A 26,023-nucleotide genomic window follows, 5' to 3' on the forward strand; every position below is an offset into this window, starting at 1 on the left:
ACATCTCCATTGCATCCAATATCCCATTTCCACTTCCGACCGCTCCGTCATCATGTCTGACGAGCCCAACGAAGCCCGTTTGCTGCTAGTCTCCAATCGCCTGCCGATCACCATCAAGCGGTCTGACGATGGAAAATATGACTTTTCAATGTCCTCTGGAGGTCTGGTCAGTGGACTGAGTGGCCTTTCGAAATCAACTACCTTCCAGTGGTACGGCTGGCCCGGTCTGGAGGTGCCCGAGCCTGAGATCCCTGTCGTCAAGCAGCGCCTTAAGGAGGAGTATGGCGCTGTGCCCGTCTTCATTGACGACGAGCTGGCGGATAGGCATTACAATGGATTTTCCAGTGAGTTGGCTTTGCTGTGCACTTCTTCTTCAGCAGTGGGACTAATATGATGCTTCTACATAGACTCCATCCTCTGGCCTCTGTTCCACTACCACCCTGGTGAGATCACATTTGACGAATCCGCCTGGGAGGCTTACAAAGAAGCCAACCGGCTCTTCGCAAAGGCGATTTCTAAAGAAGTCAAGGATGGCGATCTCATCTGGGTCCACGATTACCACCTGATGCTTCTACCGGAGATGCTGCGCGAGGAGATCGGCGACAGCAAGAAGAATGTCAAGATTGGCTTCTTCTTACATACCCCCTTCCCTAGTAGCGAGATCTACCGAATTCTTCCCGTGCGAAACGAGTTGCTTCTGGGAGTCTTGCACTGCGACCTCATTGGCTTCCACACCTACGACTACACACGTCACTTCCTCAGCAGTTGCTCACGTCTATTGTAAGTGTGGATCACCCACGGTGGAGATTTCTTCTAACCCGGCAATCATAGGGGTCTCGCCACTACGCCAAATGGCATCGAATTCCAGGGCAAGATAATCACATGTGGAGCATTCCCTATCGGCATCGACCCCGAGAAGTTCACAGAGGGACTGAAGAAGGAAAAGGTGCAAAAGCGCATTGCGATGCTGGAACAAAAGTTCCAGGGTGTTAAACTCATGGTTGGTGTCGATCGCCTCGACTACATCAAGGGTGTCCCGCAAAAACTGCATGCGCTCGAGGTCTTCCTCAGCGACCACCCGGAGTGGGTTGGGAAGGTTGTTCTTGTGCAAGTTGCTGTACCCAGCCGGCAAGATGTCGAGGAGTATCAGAACCTACGTGCCGTTGTTAATGAATTAGTTGGACGGATCAACGGAAAGTTTGGTAAGCTCTCACCTCTACTTGCAAGATGACACTCAGTCTGACATACCCAGGAACCATTGAATTCCAGCCTATCCACTTCCTCCACAAGTCCGTCAACTTCGACGAACTCATTGCTCTTTACGCCGTTTCAGATGCCTGCATCGTCTCATCAACCCGCGATGGTATGAACCTGGTGGCGTACGAGTACATTGCTACACAGCAGAAGCGCCACGGCTCCCTGGTTCTCTCTGAATTTGCCGGTGCCGCCCAGAGTCTCAACGGCAGTATCATCGTGAACCCCTGGAACACAGAAGAATTAGCAGGCGCCTACCAAGAGGCCGTCACAATGAGCGATGAGCAAAGAGCTCTTAATTTCGCTAAATTGGATAGATACGTCTCCAAGTACACCAGGTATGTCATGCGAGCCAAACCCTCCCTAACCTACCGATGACTAACCTTCTCAGTGCATTCTGGGGTCAATCCTTCGTCACGGAACTGAATCGCATATCAGCGCATTCCGCTGAGAAGTTCCAATCCAAGAAACTGGCGGAAGAAGCCGCCGCGTAATTGAAGGGAAATCCAACTTAGACACGAACTGCACGAGGCGAATGTATGGGGAGTTTCCCCTGGTTGATTTTTGTATGGGTTTCTTTATATCTTTTATTCTCCTCTTTAAACCAAGATTAATCGCCGAGAGGTTAGATTATTGTGTGATTGGAGTTGTTCTTGTAATTATAGAGGCTGTTGAATGCAATGCATGTGGTAGGAGATAAACCACCAGCTTCCGAACTTGAAGCATTGAGTTTTAGTTTTTTTCCCCAGTAGATCTTGGCAAAGCTGATAGTTAAGGGAGAACCTTGGAAGAGAAAGTGAAAACAAAACACCTTTGGCATGCAATTGCTTCTGAGCAGCTCATGGTCATTTTGATAGAGTTGTATACTAAAGGTGCAAACAGTGCAAACGGGCTTCCCCGAGAAATTCTCGAAATCTCAACAGCCGACACCTTGAGCTCGCAACCACTGGAGGTCCAATTACCACCCATTTCATCCTGCGCCTTGCTTCCCAGAAAGCTCGAACCATTAAAACTCCACCAAAAAGCCAGAAGGAGCAAAAAACCACACACAATGACTCCAAGCCGCCTCCTCCGGGCGACGATGCCACTCCGAACCAGCTTCACGCCTCTGTCCCTGACACGCACCCCAATCCTCCAATCAACATCATACATTACCAGCCGGAGCGCTTCAACAAGTCCCCCACAAACCGCCGGCACCGAAACCCAAGCACCCTCCAAACTCCGCAATTACGCCTCAGCCCTGAAGACCGGCACCGTCGTCTCCGTCGGCCGCATGGAGCGCACCGTCCGCGTCCTCCACCGACACACACTCTGGGACCGCCACATCCGCAAATACTACCCGCAAGAAACCAACTTCCTAGTCTCCGACCCGGCCAACTCCCTCCGCGCCGGCGACGTAATTGAATTTTCGTCCGGTGCGCCTAAGAGCAAACACGTGCACCATGTCGTTGAGCGTATCATCACGCCGTTCGGAGAGAGCATTGCTGACCGGCCCGCTGTTCTGAGTAAGGAGGAGCGCGAAGCGTTGCGGGAGACTCGCTGGGCGGCGAAGTACCTTCGTCGTGAGTCGAGACGGCTTGGGAGGGAGGTTGATCTTGTCGAGGAGGCGAAGAAGGCGGGTGTGGAGGTTGAGGAGGGTCTTTCTTCTGCGCAGCTGATTCACAGAATCCATGCGGAGAATGAGCGCATTGGGAAGGTGAAGAGGCTTATTCAGGAGCGGACTGGGGTCGAGGAAGAGAAGAGCGAGTATTTGTCCTAAGGTTGAGCCTAGGCTTGGGAATATGTGTTCTATATTATTTTGAGGTCTCTTTTTTCTTCTGTCGCCTCTGCATTCTTGCATTGCATATCGGAGGCCATGTACTGTACTATACCGGTTCAATCTTATTTTGGCATTGTGATTCTTGTATTGGCGTTTGAATGGGTCTAAAGTATGAACGAGAAGGGGAATAGAGGGTGTTCCCTCGGTGTAAGTTGCCCAACAGTATACATCGTAACACATGGGCCAGTCCAGGCAACGAAGCCGTGAGGTCTAATGCCCTGATCGTGTGCAACAAAAAAGCATGTAAGTCACTGGTATCACAGAAATAACCAACTCCTGCCAAAAGAAAAAAAAAAAGAGAAAAAAAAAAACAATGGGCTGAGAGCCCGACTTCCAGACCCCCTCGGATTGGGAAGACCCCGGTCATTTAGATTGGGCGCGTGGGGGTGGAATGTCAAGCTGAAGCAGCCCGAAGCGATGTTCTTTGCTTATGACTCACTTGTGAGCCCCATCATGATGCAAAGACTCGGACCTTGAGGTCGACACTCCCCGTCGCGAGGACGCATCGAATGGACATTTTCGTCGCATTGGGGTCCTCCTTCGCACCGTTTGAAGCCTCGCCGTTGGTGTCGTTCGCACCGGTATCCTTGATTAATGGAGGCGCCCAGCGGATCGAACTGATGAAGTGATTGTGTGCGGGAATGGTGCGCACGCACTTGCCTTCTTGTGTGAGATCCCAGCAGCGCATGGTTTTATCATCGGATACCGAGAGCAGATACTTGCCTCCAGGATGGAACACCATTGCGCGAACCCAGTTATCGTGACCTACGAGGATCTTGATGCAGTTGCCGCGAGTATCCCAGAGACGAATAGTCTTGTCGCGAGAGCCCGTTGCGACGAACTCGGCTGAAGATGATGCCGACGGGGGTTTCTTGAGCCCTGCTAGGGGCGCGAGGTGAGGGTAACTTGTTGCCGGGGCGAACGCCACACATTCGATATAATGTTCATGGCCCAGGAAAGTTGACTTGGTCTCACCCGATGAAACATCCCAGAGACGTGGGACTCGGTCATCTCCTCCCGAGAAGAGGAAACGACCGTCTGCGGATGGCACTACATCTCGAACCCAGTCCCCGTGGCCTTGCATGGTCTTCACGCAGTACCCAGTTGTCACATCCCAAATACGGAGTGTCATGTCGCGAGACGCCGAAACCAATAAGTTTCCTGACATTGGAGAGCCTGCGGCCCCTGACGGGATGAACCGAACCGACGAAACGCTGTGATCGTGCCCGGGGAGTGTGCGAATGTTTTTATACTCGTCTGCTGGATCCCACAGCTTGATCGTTAGATCTGAGGAGCACGAAGCCAGAAGCGTTCCGCCGCGCGGGCCTCCATAGTCGACATCCAACACCGCTCTCGTGTGTCCCTTGATCGTCCTTTCAAGTTCGCCGAGCTCCCAGTCCCAAATTTTGATCGTGGTGTCATCTGAACCGGAGGCGAGTGAGGAGAATATAGGATGGAAAGCCACACAAGAGACTGGCGAGCGGTGCCCTTCGAGATCATGGCGCGGTGGTGCTCTCGGCAGCCAGGAGGCAGGATCTTGATTCCTTTTAGAGAGCGAAGTGGGTGTGGCGGTATCCAATTCGGCCTGGAGCGAAGCGCATCGCGATTCCAAGTCCATAATCTGTACCACGATGGCAGGTTAACATAAGGAACTCATTGGGCTGGATGTTCTCTCTCTCACACACACACACCTTCTTTTGTAACCGGACTACGCTCGTCCATTTCTTTTCCAGAAGACCCTCATATTTCTTAAGTGTAGTATCGTCGACTGTGATCGAGTCACCCAGCTCTTCTCGCAAGGCTGCGGAGCTGTGGTTCAAATTCACAGAGTTGAGGTAGGCGATTATTCCTTTATGTCTGTCGCAACTGTCAGTAATGACCCCTAAATGAGTCCAGAGTCACATACAGCTCCTCCGCCTGGCGCGGAGTGAGAAGTTGGCTCATTATGTAGCTCCTTTGTATTTTCGCAATTCGCTATTCAATGCGCATTCACCAGGCGTGTTTAGGAAAATCTGCGATGGAGGGGAAGCGGTGTCGGAGGGGGTAGACGGCGACGCGGCGAGACGGCGTAATTGGCGAAAACCCGAGAGGTCAGAAAAGATGCGAAGACGAGGAATTGCACAAGATCGAGAATATCCAAGATATATGAAGAGAGCAAGTGTGATCCACCGCGGGGTTCGGTCACAACAAAACAATCGTGCCAAGCCGCTTGTTTACTTCCCGATCCTCTCCAACTGTTTATTTTCTCCCCCGACGTCAACCCGTCTGCTTTGAGATACGTTCATTTGAGACATTCGGCTCTATCACATTGCCTCTGGTTCCATCGAGAGCCGAGACAGTCTACACTTTTTTTTTTTACCCTTCGGGCATCAACGACACGGTACGCCCACTCCCCCCGCAACAACCCAACACACTCTGCCGTTCCAGAAGATCTCCCTTGTGCTACTCGCAGGCGGAAATTTACAGTACGCTGATTCAACGGTCTTCAAACAGTCGCATATAGCTCGAACTTTCGGTAAAAGCCCATCAGCATGGCTGACGCCCAAGAGGATTTATCCTCCTTGCCCTTGCCCGACCGGTTTGCCCATAAGGTGCGCCCACCCCGAAACAGCGCGAGGATCGCATAAGATGACTGTACATTCTAATGCCATATACAGAACTGGAAGGTCCGCAAGGAGGCATACGAAGATGCCAAGGCACAATTTGAAAAGACCCCTGATGAATCACACCCGGTTTTCGTGCCATTTATACAAGACCCCGGCTTGTGGAAGGGCGCGGTTGCAGATTCAAATGTAGCCGCACAGCTAGAAGGTCTCGGGGCATACTGCGCTTTCTTGCAGTTCGGAGGAGTTCAGGCCTGTACCAGGTGCGCATCGACCCAATCCCTGGTTGACTTCCGGTTCCTGAACCCGCTAACGATGTTTCCATGTCTAGGACCCGCGGATTCACTATTGGCCCAATCGCAGAGAAAGGTCTGATTTCGACACGACCGGCCGCCAAAGCTAGTGCCCATGAAGCGCTGTTATTATGTGTGGAGTTGGACAAGTCGGATCCAGTGATCGAGGAGCTGCTCCCCACACTGTCACATAAAGTACCAAAGGTGGTTGCGGCCTCTCTTGCGGCCTTTACTGCCATCTATCACAACTTTGGATGCAAGATCGTGGACCCAAAGCAGACTCTGAAGGCGTTGCCCAAGGTTTTCGGTCATGCTGATAAAAATGTCCGAGCCGAGGCACAAAACCTTACGGTTGAACTTTACAGGTGGCTCCGTGAGGCTATCAAGCCTCTGTTTTGGGCCGACTTGAAACCGGTCCAGCAGGGAGATCTGGAGAAACTATTCGAGAATGTGAAGCAGGAACCCACTCCGAAGCAAGAACGATTTACCCGAGCCCAGCAAGATGCTATGGCTGCGGCCAGCGCTGCGCCCGCAAGTGAAGATGTTGACGAACCGATGGGTGAGGAGTTTGATGACGAGGGGGATGGTGTGGAGGTTGATGCCTTTGACCTGGCAGAGCCGGTTGATGTTTTCAAGAAGATCCCTGACAACTTCCACGATTCACTGGCTTCGTCTAAATGGAAGGACCGTAAGGAAGCACTAGACGCTCTTTACGCTATCATCAATGTGCCTCGAATCAAAGATGGGCCATATGATGACATTGTGAGGGGGTTGGCCAAGTCGATGAAGGATGCTAACGTCGCTGTTGTCACGGTGGCAGCAAACTGCGTTGATGTTCTCGCCAAGGGTTTGCGTACCGGCTTCGCCAAGTACAGAAGCACCATCATGGTACCCATGTTCGAGCGTCTAAAAGAAAAGAAGCAGATCGTGGCAGATGCTTTAGGCCAGGCGTTAGATGCCGTCTTCACGACGACAACTCTTTCAGATTGCCTGGAAGAAATCTTCGAATATACCAAACACAAGAACCCCCAGATCAAGCAAGAGACAGTCAAGTTCCTGGTCCGATGTCTGCGCACGACCCGAGAGGTGCCGTCAAAGCCCGAACAAAAGTCAATCGCTGACTCTGGTACCAAATTGTTGACCGAGTCAGCCCCGGCAATCCGTGAAGGAGCCGCCGAAATTCTGGGTACATTGATGAAAATCTTGGGCGAGCGGGCCATGAACCCATACCTTGACGGTCTTGACGAAATCCGCAAGACCAAAATCAAGGAGTACTTTGGAACCGCAGAAGTCAAGGCCAAGGAACGCCCTAAACCCATTGTGGCTCCTCCAAAGCCTGCGGCTCCGGCTGGCCGCAAGGTTGTTGGCAAGAAGCCGGCTGCTGCATCTGGACTAAAGAAGCTCGCTCCTGCAGCTGCACCCCTGCCCCAGAAGAACCTGCATTGAAGCCACCGTCTAGAGGCATCCCCTCAAAGCTTGGTGCTCCCAAGGCCGGCGGTTTGGCGACTCCCGGATCGGGTCTCAAACTTCAAAGGAAGCTCGCTGGGCCTGGAACAACTGCATCACCCTCAAGACGAGCTGCACCACCTCCCGAAGAAGATGTGGCTCCTCCACCAGCTGCCCCCAAATTTGGGTTAGGGCGTGGTCTTGCCGGTCGTCCCATCGCAAAGCCTGCTCCAGTAGAGGCTGCTGCTCCAGCCCCTCCAGCGGCCAACCCAATGGCTGCTGCAGATCGTGCTGAGCTGGAGGAACTTCGGGCAGAGAAGGAGAAGTTCAACCGAACCGTTGAAGAGATGAAATCTGAGCGCTCGAAACTCAACTCCACTATCACCGAACTCCAGAACCAGAACGCTCAGCTCATCGAAGACCACACCCGAGATGTCCTGAGCATCAAAGCCAAGGAAACACAATTAGTGCGGGCACGAAGTGATGCCGAAGCTGCAGAGGGTAGCGTACAAAAACAACAACGAGAGATCGAGCGACTGAAGCGTGAACTTGCACGAGCTCTTCGTGCGTCAGCCATAAGCCCACCAAACGCCACCTCCGATGCTGGCAGCATGGGAATGCCAGAGGGCTCCATCTACCAAGATCACAACGGCAATGCTGCAGCACGGTCAGGCCTTCACATGGGATCTCGATTTGAGAGCTCCCGTCGGAGCTATGCCTCTGCCAGCCCCGTCGAGGAAAACAACGGCGGCATGGACTCACCAGGCCTGGCCAGTCGTAACGGTGGCTTGGGTCGCCGGTTAAGCCCTACATATGGATACTCGAACGTCGGTAGCCCGACACGGTCATCGACTCGAAACTCCAATACCAACGCCGACGAAGAACAACCTCGTAGTACCGAGCCGGCAGAGAACTGGAAACGGGCCGCGGAAGTGACCAGCCAGTTGAAGGCGAGGATCGAACAAATGAAGGTATGTTTCAGATTAAGTGTGCATTTTGGAAGTTGCTAACATGAATTTCAGGTACGACAAGGGCTTTCACGACCTCCTGCTCAACGTTAATGATCGAATGACCGCATGTTTATGTTTTCACTATACACCCTCACTGTTTGTGTTTTTAGACGGGGTTCTCATGGCTTTCTTCAAAACGAGTATCTTTGGTCTGGGAGCATAGGGTGGGCCGTCTGTATTTTTTCTTATGGATCTTCGGGTCTCTGTAATTTCATACTTCTTTCTACGTCTTTCTACGCTTCTCTACACCGCTAGTGTCTAGTGTCTCTCCCCCGCAAAAATAGCTTTGAAACATTCACCCTGAAATGATGATATCACTTGGGCATTCTCTGAAACCGAACCTGGTAGTGACCTTAGCCTTCACGTACGATGTAGGACGGTGCAGGCATGTACCTTTGCACTGCAGGCTGCATAATGCCCGAGTAGGCATCCAATGATACCCCAGTGCTCTTCCAATGTGACTGCACGAGGTTGTCAAGCTAAGGCCCCACTAGTCGATTAGCCGTAGCTTAGTATTGGTAGCGTAGACATACGCAATTTTGGAGTTCCGATCACCGATAGCCCCTCATTTGCGTCAATGGTGTGACTTGATGAAGTGGCCACTAGTGCCCTATAAAAGCCCCTTTTCCCCCACTAGCACTGCCCCTCCTACACTCTTCCTCTTTATCCTACATCTTCAATCCTCACAACACTATCACAATGGGCTGGTTCCACAGTAAGTCTTCTACCTAATCCCATCTTTAGTCTTATATACTCATTCACGCAGACAACTCCGATCAGGCACAGGCCTACGAGTCCGTCCAGCAGGACGACTACCACCAGAAGCACGAACCCTCCAAGATCCACGAGCTCCTCGCCGGTGCCGCCAGCTACGAAGCTGCCAAGGCTTACGAGAACCACGTTGCCGCCAACGGTAAGCAAAGCACATAACACAATTCAAATCACCACAGGACATGACCACTGACATCTTAATAGGTCAGCCCGAGAGCCACGCTAAGGCCAAGGAGCTCCTCGCTGGATTCACCGGTGCCTTCATCGACCGCGAGGTCGAGTCCCGTGGTCTTGACTTCGTCGACAAGGAGAAGGCCAAGTACCAGGCCCGTGAGCACGCTCACAACGCCTACGACCAGCAGGACTACCAGTACTAGATCACTCATCGGATTTAGTGCAGAGGACGTTCATACGTGAAATGACAATGACTTGAAACTTTCCACAATCTCATAGGTGGCACTGGTCACAACCTTCTTGCATTGAGTAGGGTAGAGCTTCAGGGGTAAGATGCAAGATTGAAGCAAGCTCCGATGGGAACATTAAGATGCAAAGACATGTAGTGATGATAAGACGTCTACATAGATCTGTAAGGCGCTGCCAAGACGGGACTATCACTTTAGCAGAGAATATCTGGTCTTGGCTCTTGGCAGATGTGAGCCCACAAAGGCGATCATGAGGATTTGGTGAAAAATTTGACATGTCCCAGGGCCCGAAGTCCCTAGATTGATTATCTCCAGCCTTAAAACTATCAAGTCTATCATCCTCTTATATTACAATTACAACTACTGGCAGACGACATGAATGCCTGGTTCTGATAGTTCTAAGACCATAAGGTTGAACAGGTAAGAAATGCATTCATGGGTATCTGCAGAATTGGTACATAGGGCCATTTGGAGTTCGTAAGAGGAAAAAATATCTTTTTTGTTAGAACAGGATCAAAGTGCCCAAGAGCTCTTTCGTACCCATCTAAAGCTAAAGAAAATTGGCCGTCAATAGATCGTCAAGTCCTTGAACACCTTGGTTCCCACAAATTTTGGAGCCGAGCGCTTCGATTATGAAAACGATCCCGTCAAAAGACATCAAAGGAAAGCTGTAGTTACACAAGCTTAGACCTTGATGGCGGCATCGAGAGCCTTCTGCTTCTTGGCGATGCGGTCGTTGGCCTTCTGGCCCATGATACCACCACCCCAGTGACGGCGGGAGTCCTCGTTCTTGTCGGTGTAGCCCTCCTTGATGGTGGAGAGGAGCTTGGCGAACTCGGACTTGTCCTCGGAGCGGACCTCGGTCAGGGCCAGAACGGCGGAGGTCTTCTTGTGGACGACGGTACCGAGACGGGCCTTACCCTTGACAATGGCGTAAGGGACACCCATCTTGCGGCAGAGAGCGGGCAGGAAGACAACGAGCTCAATGGGGTCAACGTCGTGGGCGATGAGGACGAGGGAAGCCTTCTTGTTCTCAACGAGGCCAACGACGTGGTTGAGACCGTACTTGACGTTGTAGGGCTTCTTGGAGACATCCTCCTTCTTCTTGCCCTCGGAGACGGCGGTAGCCTCCTGGACGAGACGCTCCTTCTTCTCGACCTTGGTCTCAGGGCGGTACTTGGAGAGGAGCTTGAAGGTCTGGGCAGCGGTGTTGCGGTCCAGAGTGGCCTGGAACTGAGCGATGGAAGGAGGAACCTTCAGGCGCATGTTCAGGATCTTCTTCTGGCGCTGAAGACGGACATACTCGGGCCACTTGACGAAGCGGGACAGGTTGCGCTTGGGCTGGATGTCCTGGCCGATACCGAAGTTGCGGGAACGCTTCTCGATGAGAGGGTTCTGATAGGATAGGGGGTTAGTATCTTCGTTGACTCAATCGACTCCCAGGGAAAAGAAGAAACTAACCTTAGCGGCCTTCTTGCCAGTGCCAGCCTTGCCCTGGGGGTAGGGCATAGCGGCGGTCTTCTTTCCGGACTTGGGAGGCTATCATTGAGAAAAGAAGATCAGCGTGCTGTTCACCTGATGCTGCGTCTTCTTTGTACTCTAAAGGAGAACACAAGCCAAGCCGTGTTACGGGCATTGACTCATGCTTCCAGCCAAAATCATCACACGATGCAACATCTCTTTCGAGGCTGTGTGCGATCGGCGGAATTGCTTAGATCTGAGATCTGAAGCAAAAGCAAGTGGTCTTTCGACATTGCTGGGAACTAAAACACAAGTCTCCGAGACTACTCGAGAGACATTTCAAGTACTCACCACCATGTTGTCGACTGGGATCTGCGCTGGTTGACGGTTGACGGATGAGAAAAGAATCAAGTCTTGTGGATGCGACTTAATGAATTTCCCGTGGGTCGCGCTAGTGCCGCGCTAGTGCGGTCCCGTGATCAGGGCTAGGGTAAGAAGGTTAGGGCAATTTGTCACAGGTCATGTGATACATCATCATTATCACGTGATCCAAATCTCACTTGAATGTATACATTTGGGCTTGTCGAAGGGTCGCATGTAACTACAATAGACTCTCGGAGCCATGTTTGTGATTATTGGGGATTTCCATTGCCACCAATTTGCAGCATCTACATAAAGTCTATAAACATGTCATCTTCCAGCATCAATAATCGAAACCACATCATCACGTCCTAGTCCCAAGAAACAAGTCCAAAATGCTCAACCAGAACGCCGTAGATAGATAGATCAGGCCGTGAGCCTTCGAATATCCCATGCAGAACACAAACAGAGACCACTCTCACAACTCATCGCCATGCTCCCAACCCAGGCAGCGCCCCACGACCTAGACTGGCACTAGCAGCCTGGACGGCCTTTTTCTTGCCCAGCGAGCCTTCCTGGGCACGTACACCAGCGACAATCCTTTCGGTGTTCGTCTCAACAACGACACCACCAACAATCATCTCACCTAGCACCGCGTGTAGCGTCTCATATCCGAAGATAAGATCCAGCTCACAGACGTTCTCGAACATGCGGTCCAGACTCTCAACAAAGACTTGGATCAGATCGATTAGAGCAAGCGGAGACTCGGTGGATGTAGAGATCATAATGAATGATAGCGTTGCGTAGGTACGATAGGTGATTTGGGTGGGGGTGTCGGAGGGGCCGGTGGCCGAGGAGCTGGCGCCTTGGGAGAGGAGGGGTGGGAGGGGCAGGAAGTTACATGCGCTTGGGGGTCGTTGTGCAACCAGACGGTATATCTGCGCGATGAGGGATTGCTGGGTTTGCGTGTCCTGGTGTTCAAGGTGAGCTGGGGGTCCTGGTCGATGCTCGATGCGCCGGCAAGGCTTACCAGCTGTGTGTAGAACTTGGTCAGTCGGGGCTGGCCATTATTGTTGAACACGAGGACTGCGTTAATCATGTTGGCAAATGAATCTGTGACGAGGGAAGATGGAGCTCTGTAGCTTATCGGCGCAATGAATACGGAGTAGATGATGCGGTCTTGGCTCGGGAGACTTGCCCCGTGCGCCGATCTGGAGAAATTGATGTCAAGTTTACTTTTTTGCATTCATGCTGCTTGAGACTGTCCCACAGCCACAATGAATACAGCATCTTTATACAGGTGCTCGGCACCTAAAAAGTCGCTATTCACAACAATACGCGCCGTGTCCACATCCTCAAATCCTCACGCAAAGCGCCTCCTCAAGGACCTCACTCCCTCCGACCTATGTTACTACTGGGATACACAGCCTCCGCGTCCGGAGCAATTAGCTTTCGCCGACAAGGTCTTCACACCGTCACGGCATTCTCCCCTCAAGCTTTGGTCCGCCGCCAAATTCCGCACAACACCCATGTCGTCAGTCGAGCCGGAAGTCGCATTTCTGGGCCGCTCCAACGTCGGCAAAAGCTCGCTTTTGAACGCGATCATGGGCCAAGAGGTCTGCTGGACATCCTCAAAGCCTGGTCGAACAAGGGAAATGAATGCATTTGGAATCGGGGGCACAAAGGGTGGCGAGAACAAGGTGGTTCTGCTTGACATGCCCGGATATGGAAAGGCAAGTCGAGCTGAATGGGGCGCGGAGATTATGAAATACCTTCAAGGGAGGAAACAGTGAGTATTAATACCTTGTTACGATACCTGGGGAAATCGCTGGCTAACTGTGTCAGATTGCGTCGCGCTTTCCTGCTCATAGATAGTATGCATGGCATCAAGAAGACGGACGCAGATATCCTTCGATTGTTCCGACACCATGCCATACCACACCAGATCATCCTTTCCAAGGTTGACAAGTTTCTTGCTAAGAAAATGAAGACGATGAAGACCGGAGTGACAGCTGCTAACATTCAGCGATTGCAGCTGTTGCTGCAGGGTATCAAGCCGCTTGTCCAGCTGGACCCCCAGGCTGGAGAGGGGCCTGGCTCCTTGGGCGAGATCTTGACCTGTAGCGCAGAAGCTGATATTGGGAAGGGTCGAGCCCTAGGCATTGATGCTGTCCGCTGGTCAATCTTATCTGCTGCCGGTATTGATGGGAGCTTGGAGGGTGGACGTCCCGCGGCTCCTCCTCCCATTGAGCAACCATCAACTGTGGTTTCCAAGGTTGAAGGCCGGTAAAGGGGTCAATCATTTATGAACTCTTGAAATTGGTGGGATCTGCTGGTCAATGCCGCCAAGTCTACCGTCACCTCGACGAATAATTGCCCCAAGATACTTTATCTAGGATCAAATGGGGGCTTTCAAAACCTTCTCGGCGGAAGACTACCACACTCTCCACTGAGGTGTAATGTTCTGGGGGGGGGAAAGCATCTTCAGTCCACACAGAGGTGAGGACGAAAAGCAAATAAACATCGCTGGTTCCGCACCATGGCCATGCGATTTATATATACCCACACAGCTCCCATAAAATATATAATGAATCGCATTCATGCTGTATGATCCGAGAGTAGCTACGTATGTCGAACTATATCCCTTGATATACTTAGCGAGCACAGTTCCACCTGGAGAAGGAGCGACTTGGAATCCTGGTTTTTTTTCCAAGGTTGGTTCTCGGAATGCGCCCCAAGACCCTGATCGTGACCCTACGTGCCAAGATAAAAATTCAGCCCCAAAAGACTACCATGAGAACGTGGACCTTGGAAGAATCATACATAATCAATCTATTACAGTCTGATAGCGACAAAGCTAAAAAAAAGGAGAATTTGCAACAATCTACAGCCAAGTGCTAGCAGTGTGCTAGCATAGAATGGTATAGCAATGTTGGTGTTCCAACCTTGGAAATACGTGTCAATGACAAAGAAGACATATCATGCATAGGGAATGTCAATAGGTAATTGGGAATACAAAGTAAATGAGCTTACACATAAGAAATTGACACAGGAAAATGAAAGAGTAAAAGAAAAAAGAAATACGCCAGGCCCCTTTCGTAATGCTGTAACAAAGAATGCCGACCACGCTATGCAAAGGACGTTTGTTCCGATGGAAGACGAGAGTGTAAGGATGGGTATCGAGAATTGGGGGAATAGAGAAAAAAAGAGTAAAGGAAAATGTACGGACAGGTTCATCAGATCTGAGTCATGAAGCTCAGTCAGAATCATCATCTTCTTCAGCGCCGTTGACGACTTCTTGCCCCCGTCTGTTGACGACGATTCGCTTTGCGAGTTTGGTATCTGGGACACCGTCTCGGGCAGCTCCGAAGTCAAGAACTTCGATATAGGTCAGATTGTCGCGCTGGACTGCAGCGACACATCTGCGGTCATTGAATTTCACCTGCCACACACCACTGAGATCCGTGAGGAGGTCGCGAACACATTCACCGGTGCGCACGTCCCACATTTTCAACGTACGATCGGATCCGGAGATCACTTTTTGATCGTCGTGCTGGAAGCAGGTTATGGCGCCAGTGTGTGCGCTCAATGTGTTCTTGCAGTGGCCGTGCACGGAGTCCCATATACGGAGGGTGGAGTCGGCCGCGGCTGAAACAAGGAATTCATGCTCCAAGGCCAGCAGTCCGACAAGAGATGTATGGCCTTCGAGGTTATAGAGGACAGACCCATCGTCCAGTGACCACACTTTGACCATATGGTCCATGGCTCCACTGATGCAGCGGTTGCGCTTGTGGTCAAGAACAACACTATAAACCTTCATCGAATGGCCTTGAAGGGTATGCAAGGTTTGTCCGGTAGAAATCTTCCACACCTTCACGGTACAGTCATAGCTACCACTGACGAGAGTATCTCCGTGGGCTGCAATTGCACGAACTGAATGTTGGTGGCCTGAAAGGACACGGAGGAAGTATGGGCAAGCACTGTCTTCCACTACAGAGCCACTCTGGTAGTAGGATGGGTCACCAGACTTAGGAAGCTTCCAAACTCGCAGGCTTGAATCCCGAGATCCAGTGATGATCAAGGGTTCCTTTGGCATGATCTCTGGCTGGCCATTTGCATCCCTACCGATTTCAGTTGGCATGACGATTTGCAGACAACGCACTGTAGAAGTGTGGCCGTGGAATATCTGAGTACACCTGGCCCGCTCAATGTCCCAGACTCGCACCGTGCGATCAGTTGAGCCGGAGACCAGTGTGTTGCCATGATATTCAAGAGCCCAGACACCGCCCTCGTGACCCTGTAGTGTTGCCTTGAGAGCACCTGTCTTGGTGTCGTAGACATTGATATTGGTATCATCACTTCCTGTGAGAACCTTGTCAGCATCGAATTGCAAGCAAGTGACCACATGACGATCATGAGCACGGAAGGCAATGTGCTGAGGTTTAACATCTGGCTGCATCCATCCTTTGTGAATGGAGACATGACGGCGGTAGAGAACCTTGAAAAGAGAAATGCCACGGAGGGACGGCAATCCAACCTCAGCATAGGGCACTGCAGAGGCTGCAGCATTGGCAGCGGCATAAGGGGTCTCCGATGCAGCGATGTCTTTCCTCCAATCTGGGTCTGCAAACTCCCCACCAATTGCAGAGACCTTTCGCTTGGCAAGCTTGCGACTCGAGATACGCGTGTTTGCTTTTCTTTTAGGTCGTCTGTTGACGGGCAAAACTCCCAGAGGGCTTCTACAGCTGGAACCAGCGGTTGAAGGAACAGGAGAAGCTTCTCTATCCACGACAGGTAGTTCAGCAATGCTGAGATCTTCCTCGTGATTCTCAGGACCGCTGCACAACTGCCACCCCCATCCTTGCCTGATTGCTCGCTCCAGTTCTCCCTCTGAGAGTGAATAACCGTTACTGACGAGTAGGTTCTTCCAGCTCTTTTCGTCGGAGTTGGTAATATGTCTCCAACGCTTGGACACTTGCGCAGCACGGCACATAGTCTGCACATCAAGGTATTTGACGATGTTGAGGCTGAGCTCTAGAGGGAGAAGGGTGAGGAAGTCACACTTCAGAGTTGGATTGACCACATCGGCCACAAAATGCAGAGTTGGTTTGGGGCATCTCCTGAGGAACTGGTACATCATGTAAGTTTTGACTTCATCTGGTACGGAGTCAAAGAAGTCGAAAACTTTTGGCATATCCATGAGTGAAGACGGAGATCGCAAGCTGGCAGCAAGATGGCCGACTGACCGACCACCATCTCCATCGTGGAGTCGCAGAGCCCTAGAGAGACGCGAAACATTGTGATCTAGACTTGAATCTGTATCGTTATCGAAGCCTTCTGAGTCAAATGAGGATTCACCATGCAGAGCGTTCATAGCGGCGACCGGCGAGAGACTAGGACTGGGGAGACACATGTCTTGCGCCATGGCATTGTCGATCGCCGAAAGCTGAGAAGTCAGCTCTGGTCGCTCCTGTGCGGATTCCTGCGTATCATATGTCGAGTCATGGTCAAATGAAGCCACTTCTTGCGTAGATGGACAGTTTTTGTCCACTTCCTGCGCAATTGACTCTCCGGGCATGGAGCTGGACCGATTGCCAGACAAGCCGCTCTGCAGATTGAGACTTGGGTGGGACGTATGTGACCCCTTGGCCCCAATCTCAGAGGAAAGAGGCGACGGCAAAGGAGGCTCTCTTCGAGGAAATACCGCGCTGTGGACCCTCGGTTTCGGTGCCACATGCTCGCCGAGTCCCCCAGTGTTGACCTCAGTGTCGGGGGTGGCCAATCCAGCGGCGAGATGAGTTGGTGGAACGCCACTCTGGCGAGTGCGGCGTGTGATGGGTTCAGATGGAACCCGATTCGAGCGAGTCCGAGGCAGAATAAATGGTCGCGAATCTGGGATGGATACGGGCGAGACCGCACGGCGCCGAGAGTCGGAGGAGTTGCCGGAAGATTGACTCGTGAGATTCGAAGGTGCGAGTCGCTGAGTGGGGTTCTCGCCCTCGGAGACAAACGAATTCACCGAGCGAATCTGGCCATTTGAGGTCCGCAACGCCTCATTTCTCTCCTTTTGCTGTTGTTGTGTGAGCCTTCTAGGGCGATTAAAATGTGGGGGTGGCGGATATCTTACCTCGGCGGTAGCAGTTGGTGTGTCCTCGGGCTCGTGAAAAACGATAGACTTGTCGCCTATTTTGAATTTGAGATTCCTCAGTGCAGCCGGAGTAGGTGACGAGGCGAGGGGGTATTGTCGAGTGTCCAAATCCTTCACCGCACGGGGTGGTTTGATGGTCAGGGGTGGGAATGATGTGGTTGTAGTTGTAGTAGTTGTGACGACCGTAGTCCGAGTAGTGGGAGCAAAAGAGAACTGTCCGATAGCAGTGTCCGGAGGCCCTTGGCCTAGATCTTCGTCTCGCTCAGTCATCTCGTGGGATCGGTGGGATCGGGCGTGTTTGCGAGACTCGGGACTATGGGTCACATAGGAGGAAAGAGGTGATGGTACAGGCGTGTTGGAATCAGCAGTCGAATCAATGGAGATTTGCAAAGAGCCAGCATTTGAAGTCATGATAAGGCGTGTTCATGCGTATTAGAAAGGAACAGAGTCCCAGGTTGTTTGCACAAGCGTCCCTCATACGAAACCATCCGTGAAAAGATCAAAGCATTACAAAATAAAAGAAAGAGTATCAGGGGAAAGAAAACAAGTCGAAGCAAGGAAGTCAAAGGAAGGGGAGAAAGGAACAGTGGCGGCTGACAAGGAGTTGGGGCGGAGAACAACAATTCTTCCGGGTAGATGTCATGACCCAACGTGCACTTTTTTTTTCTTCTGCAGGGGTTGTTATTGTTTTCCCCCTGAGGTCTCAAATCCTTTTTTGACCAAATTATCCTTGACACACTTGGACTTGTTTCATGGTGTGTTGGGACTATCTAGTAATTTTACGTTGTACTGGAAAACAGAACTGCTCTTAGTATAGGAAACCTGAAGACCCCCCCCCTGGGGCTTCTAGACCGGCAGAAATCATGAAAGCTGGAACTGAAAGAAACATGAATATGATAAACTGTGTAGGAAACGCCAGGTCTCACGTCGAAACTTGCATCTTCTCAGATCACAGTCTTCCATACTGTTCCAAGCATTTGTCCCTTATATCAAGTATCACAAAGGGCAAAACCAGTTCTATTGTCCGTTGCCACCATGTCACGTGAAGTGGGGGCGCCGTGTCTTGGCGGTTTCCAAGGCATCTATTGATTACGTTACTATCGCTTAGCCTGACATTCTATGCGCTCTAGCCACTGTTTTGACCTCTTCTCCTTGTTTGGAGTTGCATTTACGTGCATTTCGGCTTCATATTTGATCCTCTACCATAAGAGAATCTTTGAGGATCTGTGGGTAATAAATAAACTATGATCAAGATCATCTTTTCAAGCCCTGGAGAGTCCACCTTGGCGCCGTTGGCGGAGAGGAATTGAACCTTGGTACCCTAAGATATATAGACCACCGAACACAACCTTGAAAATCAACCGAGTCACGATGTGGATACAATTTGGGCACATTTGTCATGCTCAAAGAAATTGGGCAGCAGCTTCATTCGCTGCAGCCAGTCGTTGCCCGACTTGTCGATCCCATTTTTAGGGACTTAGTAGTATCTTTCATCTCTTTGCGAGTGTTGCTACTATTTGGCGAGTTGTCTTCCAAGCTGGTGTGCCTATTCCTGGCTCTGCCCAGGTGGGCGAAGACATCCATGGACATAACAGGGCCACGAGGTACAGGCTGTTCACACTTTTGTCCGTAAACCTGAGAAGCTTGGTGAGCTCTGATACATGTTTGACATAAAATGAGTTACGAACATGGTTCATCTTGTCACCTAGGCAATCAGCTTCCAAGGTTCGCAAGCAACACCTATTGATGTTGTAGCTGTTGATGAAATATATCCATGGATGTTTTCCATTTCTCTTGATTTTTTCGTCCATCCATGAATGCGGACCCCCAGGGTCTTCCACCAAGAAATTTATCTCTCTTCAAGGCCATCTAAAATTCCAGTTCTCAGACATAGAAATAGTGAGAGAACTGCTGCTTTCACCATTCCATGTAAGTAATTTGAGACGCGTCGCCACCAGCAGTGATAGCTATAGGTACTTAAACCGGCGAAGGATCTTCAGCCTAAGTTGATGACCACCGGATCTAGTATGATTACAGAGTGAAAAGAGGGCTGAGAGACACGGTACATCATCAAGTCTGCATGTACAATCTGCGCCCTCTGTGCCTTCTTCGGATGGCGCCCCCGGCCGAACATCACAGAGTTACCAGAGACCAGGCATCAGAGAGGAAACTGTCAAGTGATTCAAAGATTCAATGCAGCGAAAATTGGATGGGTAATAACCAATGGGTTCAAAGGCTACTATTATACTCGTACTTAGCTCTGGATTTAGGCAGTCAAGACTACTTGTGTTTCTACCAGCATGGAGTATGTAGGGCAATATCGATTGCTCTATTGGAAAACTCAGAATAGCACACAGCCCGGTGTTAGTTGCCCTGACACCGAAACTGAAGAGCAAATACAACCTTCTTCGCGGTCAGGTAAATTCTTGCCCTTTTGAGAACTACTCATAGCGCAAACACAACAGAAAAGAGTTTTCCCCTGACACCCATGAGCCACAACAAACGAGAACGCACAGCCATCAACGACACAGGAGCTCGATACGGCACGATGAGCCGTGTGAGAAAATTCCAGGGTCATGATCGAACTAATCCAACGTCTCAACGGCGGATACGGAGTACGAGAGGGTACGACAGGTAGAGGCTCTGAAACAAGCTGCAAGGCTGTTCGGAACGCGGCCGTAGAGCGGGCGGTGCGGCCCATTGGGTTAAACTTCAGGAGTGAAGGACTTCATTGGGAAGGTCCAGCTAAACATAGCAGGAAAAAAAGCAAATCCAGGAGTGCTGCCGTAGACAATGTCCGAAAATTCGGGAGCCCACTTCTTCTAGAAGCACATTCGATGTTTCGAATTCAGCACAGTCCAGGACTGAGAAATTTGTCGCACAGCATTACCTGAAGTAGACGCGCTAAATCACTGAAGAAGGCAATTGAAGGAAAGATGACCCTGTATGTCTTTTACTAAATATAAGCATGGTTGATCCGCGCGCGTGTGTTTCAAATGTCGGGCCCCTTTCGGATATTTCGGATGACGCAAATATGTCGAGAGGAAAACAAGAGCAGAAAAACAAGAGAAACAAGCTATAGCACAAGGATCGTGCCAAAGTGGAATGTGGAGGATTTTCCAATGATCTACCTAAAAGTGGCGAAGAAGAATGACAATAGAGCATGTTCACAACCTTGGTTCCCAACCCAGGCTATTGGAGTCGACTATTGACGACCATCAGGGGGTTAACCGCACCATTAGCCATAGCCGCCTGCCAAACCACTAGTTTGGGTTCAATAGTCTACCCAGCTGAGGCAACAACTGTGGCGCACAATTGTATTCTATTCCACTCAACCTTTCACATTTCCCTAACGGCCTGCACGGTCGCATGTATGCCATTGTTTTCCGAGATCGACTCTGTATACCGGACTTCGTAGAAATGAATGTCCACGACTACTCCGTCCACACAACATGTTCATGTTCGAGTTCGTGTCCTAGCCGCATATCGCTTGGCACCCGGCATTCGATTGGAAGGGGACAAGTGGCTCATTACGTAGCCCTCGGCGGACCAATCAGTCTCAACAGACAAGGATCTCGATCTGAAAGAGATTGCGCCCCCCAGAGTGTCATCACACCTTGTTCCGCCTCGTGGGGCTAGGACACGGCACACGGGCTGGCGCACGGAGGCGTCCGATGGGATCTCCATGATCGGGCATTCTTAGCACGAGGATGTAACATGGCTTGCATGGGAGGCCTGGGCGATAATCACATAGCATAGCCCTGTTCGAGTTGACCCAGTGGGAACTAGGGCTGTCATACTGTCATACTGTCATACTGTCATACTGTCAACCCGTCAACCCAAATTGATTAAATTAATGTCTCAGCCCGTTCGAATGAACCAAGGCACCTGTACGGAGTACGGAGTACACCCATACAGAATTTGAGTTGTTTCGAGTGTGCCATGGTGACGATCATTACCAGTTCCTGGGTCTTTTATTTTTTAACCTGCGTGTCCCGAGGACGGATGAGTTTAAGCGTGAAGGTCCTAGAGCGGGTTACGCGGGTGGTATTTGTCACTGTGTAGAGATCTAGTAGGGGATTCTTCAGCCCCGAGTTTTTTTTTCTCTCGCGCTAAAACTGGGATGGTCTTTCACGTACAGATAACTACGATCTAAATAGACATTCCAGTGTATTGGGTCGATAAACGATCGATTTTGCCGATCCGCAGTCTCGCTTGACATTTGCCTTTTCGTGCTCCATAGTTCTTCTGGCCTCTCGTAGGCCACGATGAAATCCACAGTGGCAGGGATTATTCCCATTGTGAAATAGATTAAGCCCCTCGGAGGCGTCAATAGCGTAGCCGGGGAATTAACTTAACAATAGCCACGTTGTGCAGGTACGTTCCGGCGCAAGGGGCAAAATTCTCCCAAAGTACAAAATATCCCACCTGCATATAGCTTATGTGCCTAGAGAATAGACTGTGTGATGTATGTGAAGTATGAGTAAGAATATGAGACGATATTATGATGTATAGGGAAGAGGAGGAGTAGAGAGAGGAACAGGAGGAGTACAACCTTGGAACCACCCCTGACGGTGACTTTCACAAGGAAACCTTCGAGCAAACCGAGTCCGATCATTGCCTAACCTACACTTAACACCTTAACAATGCATGTCGATCATCCTTGTCACCACTTTGGCCCTGCTCCACTCGATTAATTGAAATAAATGAAACACGGCCGTGCCAAATCCTCTGGGCCTATGGGGACGTTCGATGGTCCAAGCCCAGGACGACACTCAGTGGAGCCGCCCCTTTAAGCCTACAAACCGATGGCCCTGCATTTCCCTTACAAAAACAAACCAAACCCCAGATCTTATGAGTTCATTGATTTTTAGCCTACCCTGACCCTACCTCGACCCTACCTCAATTTTTCTTGGTATGCAGAACCACCTGACCATGGCCTGTTGACTCGACTAATTTGACAGTGTGGAGTAAACAGTGCCCGAAGCGAACTTCGCCCGAGACCCGCAAAGTGACCGCATAATCTGCAAGCTGGCGGACTTTTTCCAGGTCGCACAGGATTTCATGAGCGATTGAATTCGGTCTTCACCATGGGCCACCGAGACATCACCCCCGTCCATGTGCCACTTCGCACCTCGAGTCGCAGACCGTCACGATCCGACCCGATGGAGACTCAGGACAGCCCCGGAGCTGCAGACCGACAGACCTCCAAAGCCCAACGCTTCTTTGGGACCGATATCACACTCCCACAAGAGCATGCCGGGTGGAAAGAGGCACAGAAAACTCGCCAACCGAGCTACATCAAGCCCACCAGTGCCCCGAGACAGAGCACCGCATTTCACCCATTCCCGAACGCTTCAGATCACATCCCAAAACCCGATCACAACCTCCGCGTGCGAGCTTCGTCGCCTCTTCTAGGCCATGACTACAAGTCACAAGAAGCTGTGCCACCGATGCCTAAGCCGAAAAAGGTCCACCACTCTGGTTCTTCCAACGCGCTCTTTTCGTACTTCAGTTCCAAGGAATCAAAGGAAGCCAAGTTGGCCGCGAAGAACCAGTCACTCCAGCCTGAAGTGCGCAATGGGCTGGGAATTGATCCCCAAGTGACGTTCAAACACGCCCCGGAACCTCCCAAAGAGTCCAAGCGCAAGATGCGTCCTCCCAGAATTGATCTCTCTGTCCTGTTCCCAAAGCCGCGTAACCCAGCCCCACAGACACTTCTGTCGCCTCAGAGAATGGTCAACTCTCCATCTTCTGTGTCCACGGGAGTGACAGATCGTCCATCTGACAAGCTTGAAAGACCCGTTTCAAACAGCGGCTCTAAGAGATATTCCGAGGCACCTCGACGAGCCTCGGTCACCAAGCACGAGTTTCCCAAACACGTCGATAACTCAGATTTACCGTCTATTGCCGAGTCTCGAAACAGTGGATGGTTCGATCAGCCACTTGAACGGACAGTGGGAACCAGTGAGATCGATGTCGCCCTCGATAGATACGCAGGGCGCAGATCACTCTTCAGCCGCTCCAGCGTATACACTACGAGTCGAGAGCATCTATCACCAGAACAGCCACGCCCGCAGGAGCCTCGCAAGAGCTCCAGGCGCCCCCGCACCCCCTCATCCCAGCCAAAGGAGATGTATCTCAGTCCTACCTCATATCCGGAATCGGTCCGTGCTCGGGGCAACAGTACTTCCCAGGAGTCTAACAAGACTAGCAAGACTAGTAAAACTACAAAGACCGAGAAGAGTTCTGTGACCAAGAAGAGCAGCAAGAGCACTTTGAAGAACAAGGATCTACAGAATACTAGCATCTTGTGTCTTTCATCTTCCGAAGACGAGGACGAGGACCAGACTCCCACGACTGAGCCTCCGCGCAAGGGAAGCAAGCACAGAGACAGCGTGGGTACCTACGATGAATCTGAGCCAGAGATCTATATGGCTGCCACGGCCAGGGCAGCCACTGCTACTGCCGCAAAACGGTTCGACCGGGCTCATTCCACCAGCAGTGGTGGGTCTCGTCAGACAGTCCAGAGTCAACCGCCACCTCCAGTGCCACGCCCACGTAAGGCTTCTCAGTCATCGAACGGCAAGTCCTCCACGACGACACGACGCACTACACAGACTCGTCGCTCAAGCGGAGTGCCCACCATTGCCGAGCCTGACATCCTCTCTCAATTTCCCCAACAGCCCCTCCGTTCTCCAGCGGAACTCAAAGAGATGAACCGACGCAGTCGCTACATCGCAGTGACCCGTCAAGAGCAGGATCTTCTCGAGGCAATGCGTATTCGCAAGGGCAAGGTCACACCAAGTCTTTTCAATGCCAACGCATCAGACAGACGATCTGTCGTCTCAGGACCATCCCGCGATTCATTCTGTGGATCCGACACCTCATTCTTGCGTCTCAGCAATGCCTACCCACCCTTCGACGCCCAGTCCCTCAAAAGCACAGCCGCATACAAAGACGGCATGGCATCATCGGGTTCCGACTCCGAGCAAAAGGGCGAAACCGCTCTTTCCTCCCCTGGCTTCAGCGCAGACTACTCCGAAAGCTTGCCTTCCCCCGCCACCAGCGCTGCATCGCCATTGACACCGACCCTGCCGATCCATCGCTTCTCACCCCTCCCTTCCCCTAAGCCTCCCCAAGAGGTCCTCCCCCCGCCATCCCGGAAGATCATAAGCAGCACACCCGCCGCCGCACGGATAGCAGCGAAGCTATCATGATCGACGGCGGTGAGCCGAAGCGCAATCTTCCTGTTTGGTCTTTCGATTTCGATTGGAATCAAGAACGTGCCAACATCGCCACTGTTCACTAAACGACACTCACTCCAAAATTTTCCTTGTACTTCCATTCACTGTCTGTATTCACACCGATTTATGTCCACTGCCACCTCGCAGCTTTTTTCCTTGTCAATTGCATCTCGGGTTGAAAATCTCCCCGAGCGTTCTCCACATAGACACTCTGTGTCCTCTATTATCCCACTATGACCTTTCTGTTTATGTCCCCACGTCTCATCTTTCTTTATCTGTGATTTAGCGTCCCAAGGGCTTCTTTCCCCCTCGTGCTTATGGTGGTTGCCTTTCTACCTCCATGTTTTTTTCGGGCTTCAATACTTACAAATAATACATCCAATGACCAACTCAATCCTCCCAAAACGAGTACTTTTACGTAGTTGAGCTCATAGATGAGTTGAACGGCGACTGGTTAGGATAGATGAAGGTTGCCTTATGATTCATGAAACATACTTCGTACGATTGCACTTGAACACGCGTGTGCGGAGTAAACAGTGAAATCATACATGCAAGGATGTTGATAATCTGCAGCGGGCTCCACATCGTGGCCCATCGTAAATTGTGGCGATCAAAGGGCTGAAACGCGGTCGGTTGTTGAATCAGTGCTGATAAGAATGAATCTCTGATGAATTCGAGGTGTGTAGGACGAAAGATGTATCCCAACTCCAGAACCCAACCCCGGTCGCACCAATGTGGGCTGATATGCCTATGCAAGCCCAAGCCTGGAATAGACCGGGGCTGGCAGGGCGGCTACCGACTGGATCGAGGCGCAGCTCAGTCTGCACAGCAACCCGAAGCACGTCGCGACAGGAAAGAAAAATGAGGTCAATGGGGAGATATTAGCGAATGAAAGACCAACGATGGATCCGAGATGAACGGCACAGCGTCATCGGAGTCCACAGTGGAACTAGTCGACCCAAAACAAAAACCCAAAGGTTCACAGGTTCTGGGCCCGTGATACACCGCCCAACCCCAGATTCAGCTCCCAAGGTTGTCTTTTGAGCTTCGGCTTGAGTTCCAGGTTTCCTTTGCGTTTCCCTGCTTTGTTTTAAAGTCTTTGAGTCACTCGTGTATAGAGTTACCCGTGATCGTCCCGAGCTCTGGCCGAGATCTACAGAGCCCCCTGGTTTGCGACGACTTTTCTCGC

At 51.2% G+C, this 26,023-nt stretch overlaps 9 protein-coding genes across 9 annotated transcripts; 5 read left to right on the plus strand and 4 right to left on the minus strand.

The window, feature by feature from the left end:
* Positions 1–52: 52 nt before the first annotated feature.
* Positions 53–3,013, plus strand: N7506_010909 (uncharacterized protein; the record flags this gene model as incomplete). Its single annotated transcript, XM_056960202.1, has 6 exons — positions 53–344; positions 408–780; positions 832–1,202; positions 1,253–1,592; positions 1,646–1,744; positions 2,035–3,013. 6 exons carry the CDS (start codon positions 53–55, stop codon positions 3,011–3,013), a joined length of 2,454 nt encoding a protein of 817 aa, XP_056806357.1.
* Positions 3,014–3,524: 511 nt separating this feature from the next.
* Positions 3,525–5,017, minus strand: N7506_010910 (WD40 repeat domain-containing protein; the record flags this gene model as incomplete). Its single annotated transcript, XM_056960203.1, has 3 exons — positions 3,525–4,694; positions 4,765–4,930; positions 4,980–5,017. The coding sequence occupies 3 exons, from the start codon at positions 5,015–5,017 to the stop codon at positions 3,525–3,527; spliced, it is 1,374 nt and encodes a 457-aa protein (XP_056806358.1).
* Positions 5,018–5,604: 587 nt separating this feature from the next.
* On the plus strand, positions 5,605–8,476 carry N7506_010911 (putative spindle pole body component; the record flags this gene model as incomplete). The annotated part of the gene is made up of 5 exons (XM_056960204.1): positions 5,605–5,664; positions 5,731–5,939; positions 6,008–7,335; positions 7,401–8,386; positions 8,438–8,476. The coding sequence occupies 5 exons, from the start codon at positions 5,605–5,607 to the stop codon at positions 8,474–8,476; spliced, it is 2,622 nt and encodes an 873-aa protein (XP_056806359.1).
* Positions 8,477–9,124: 648 nt separating this feature from the next.
* Positions 9,125–9,573, plus strand: N7506_010912 (DUF3759 domain-containing protein; the record flags this gene model as incomplete). The annotated part of the gene is made up of 3 exons (XM_056960205.1): positions 9,125–9,140; positions 9,192–9,338; positions 9,401–9,573. 3 exons carry the CDS (start codon positions 9,125–9,127, stop codon positions 9,571–9,573), a joined length of 336 nt encoding a protein of 111 aa, XP_056806360.1.
* A 729-nt stretch (positions 9,574–10,302) lies between these two features.
* Positions 10,303–11,436, minus strand: N7506_010913 (60S ribosomal protein eL8; the record flags this gene model as incomplete). Its single annotated transcript, XM_056960206.1, has 3 exons — positions 10,303–11,013; positions 11,080–11,157; positions 11,431–11,436. The coding sequence occupies 3 exons, from the start codon at positions 11,434–11,436 to the stop codon at positions 10,303–10,305; spliced, it is 795 nt and encodes a 264-aa protein (XP_056806361.1).
* A 488-nt stretch (positions 11,437–11,924) lies between these two features.
* N7506_010914 (putative AP-3 adaptor complex subunit sigma) lies at positions 11,925–12,538 on the minus strand (the record flags this gene model as incomplete). Its single annotated transcript, XM_056960207.1, has 2 exons — positions 11,925–12,410; positions 12,470–12,538. 2 exons carry the CDS (start codon positions 12,536–12,538, stop codon positions 11,925–11,927), a joined length of 555 nt encoding a protein of 184 aa, XP_056806362.1.
* A 178-nt stretch (positions 12,539–12,716) lies between these two features.
* Positions 12,717–13,729, plus strand: N7506_010915 (translation initiation/elongation factor MRX8; the record flags this gene model as incomplete). Its single annotated transcript, XM_056960208.1, has 2 exons — positions 12,717–13,228; positions 13,285–13,729. The coding sequence occupies 2 exons, from the start codon at positions 12,717–12,719 to the stop codon at positions 13,727–13,729; spliced, it is 957 nt and encodes a 318-aa protein (XP_056806363.1).
* A 966-nt stretch (positions 13,730–14,695) lies between these two features.
* Positions 14,696–17,998, minus strand: N7506_010916 (F-box/WD repeat-containing protein; the record flags this gene model as incomplete). The annotated part of the gene is made up of 1 exon (XM_056960209.1): positions 14,696–17,998. One exon carries the CDS (start codon positions 17,996–17,998, stop codon positions 14,696–14,698), a length of 3,303 nt encoding a protein of 1,100 aa, XP_056806364.1.
* A 4,679-nt stretch (positions 17,999–22,677) lies between these two features.
* On the plus strand, positions 22,678–24,807 carry N7506_010917 (uncharacterized protein; the record flags this gene model as incomplete). The annotated part of the gene is made up of 1 exon (XM_056960210.1): positions 22,678–24,807. The coding sequence occupies one exon, from the start codon at positions 22,678–22,680 to the stop codon at positions 24,805–24,807; it is 2,130 nt and encodes a 709-aa protein (XP_056806365.1).
* Positions 24,808–26,023: the final 1,216 nt, after the last annotated feature.

This window comes from Penicillium brevicompactum (assembly GCF_028827555.1).
Source record: "Penicillium brevicompactum strain IBT 35665 chromosome Unknown utg000007l_segment0_segment0, whole genome shotgun sequence".
NCBI classification, from domain to species: domain Eukaryota; kingdom Fungi; phylum Ascomycota; class Eurotiomycetes; order Eurotiales; family Aspergillaceae; genus Penicillium; species Penicillium brevicompactum.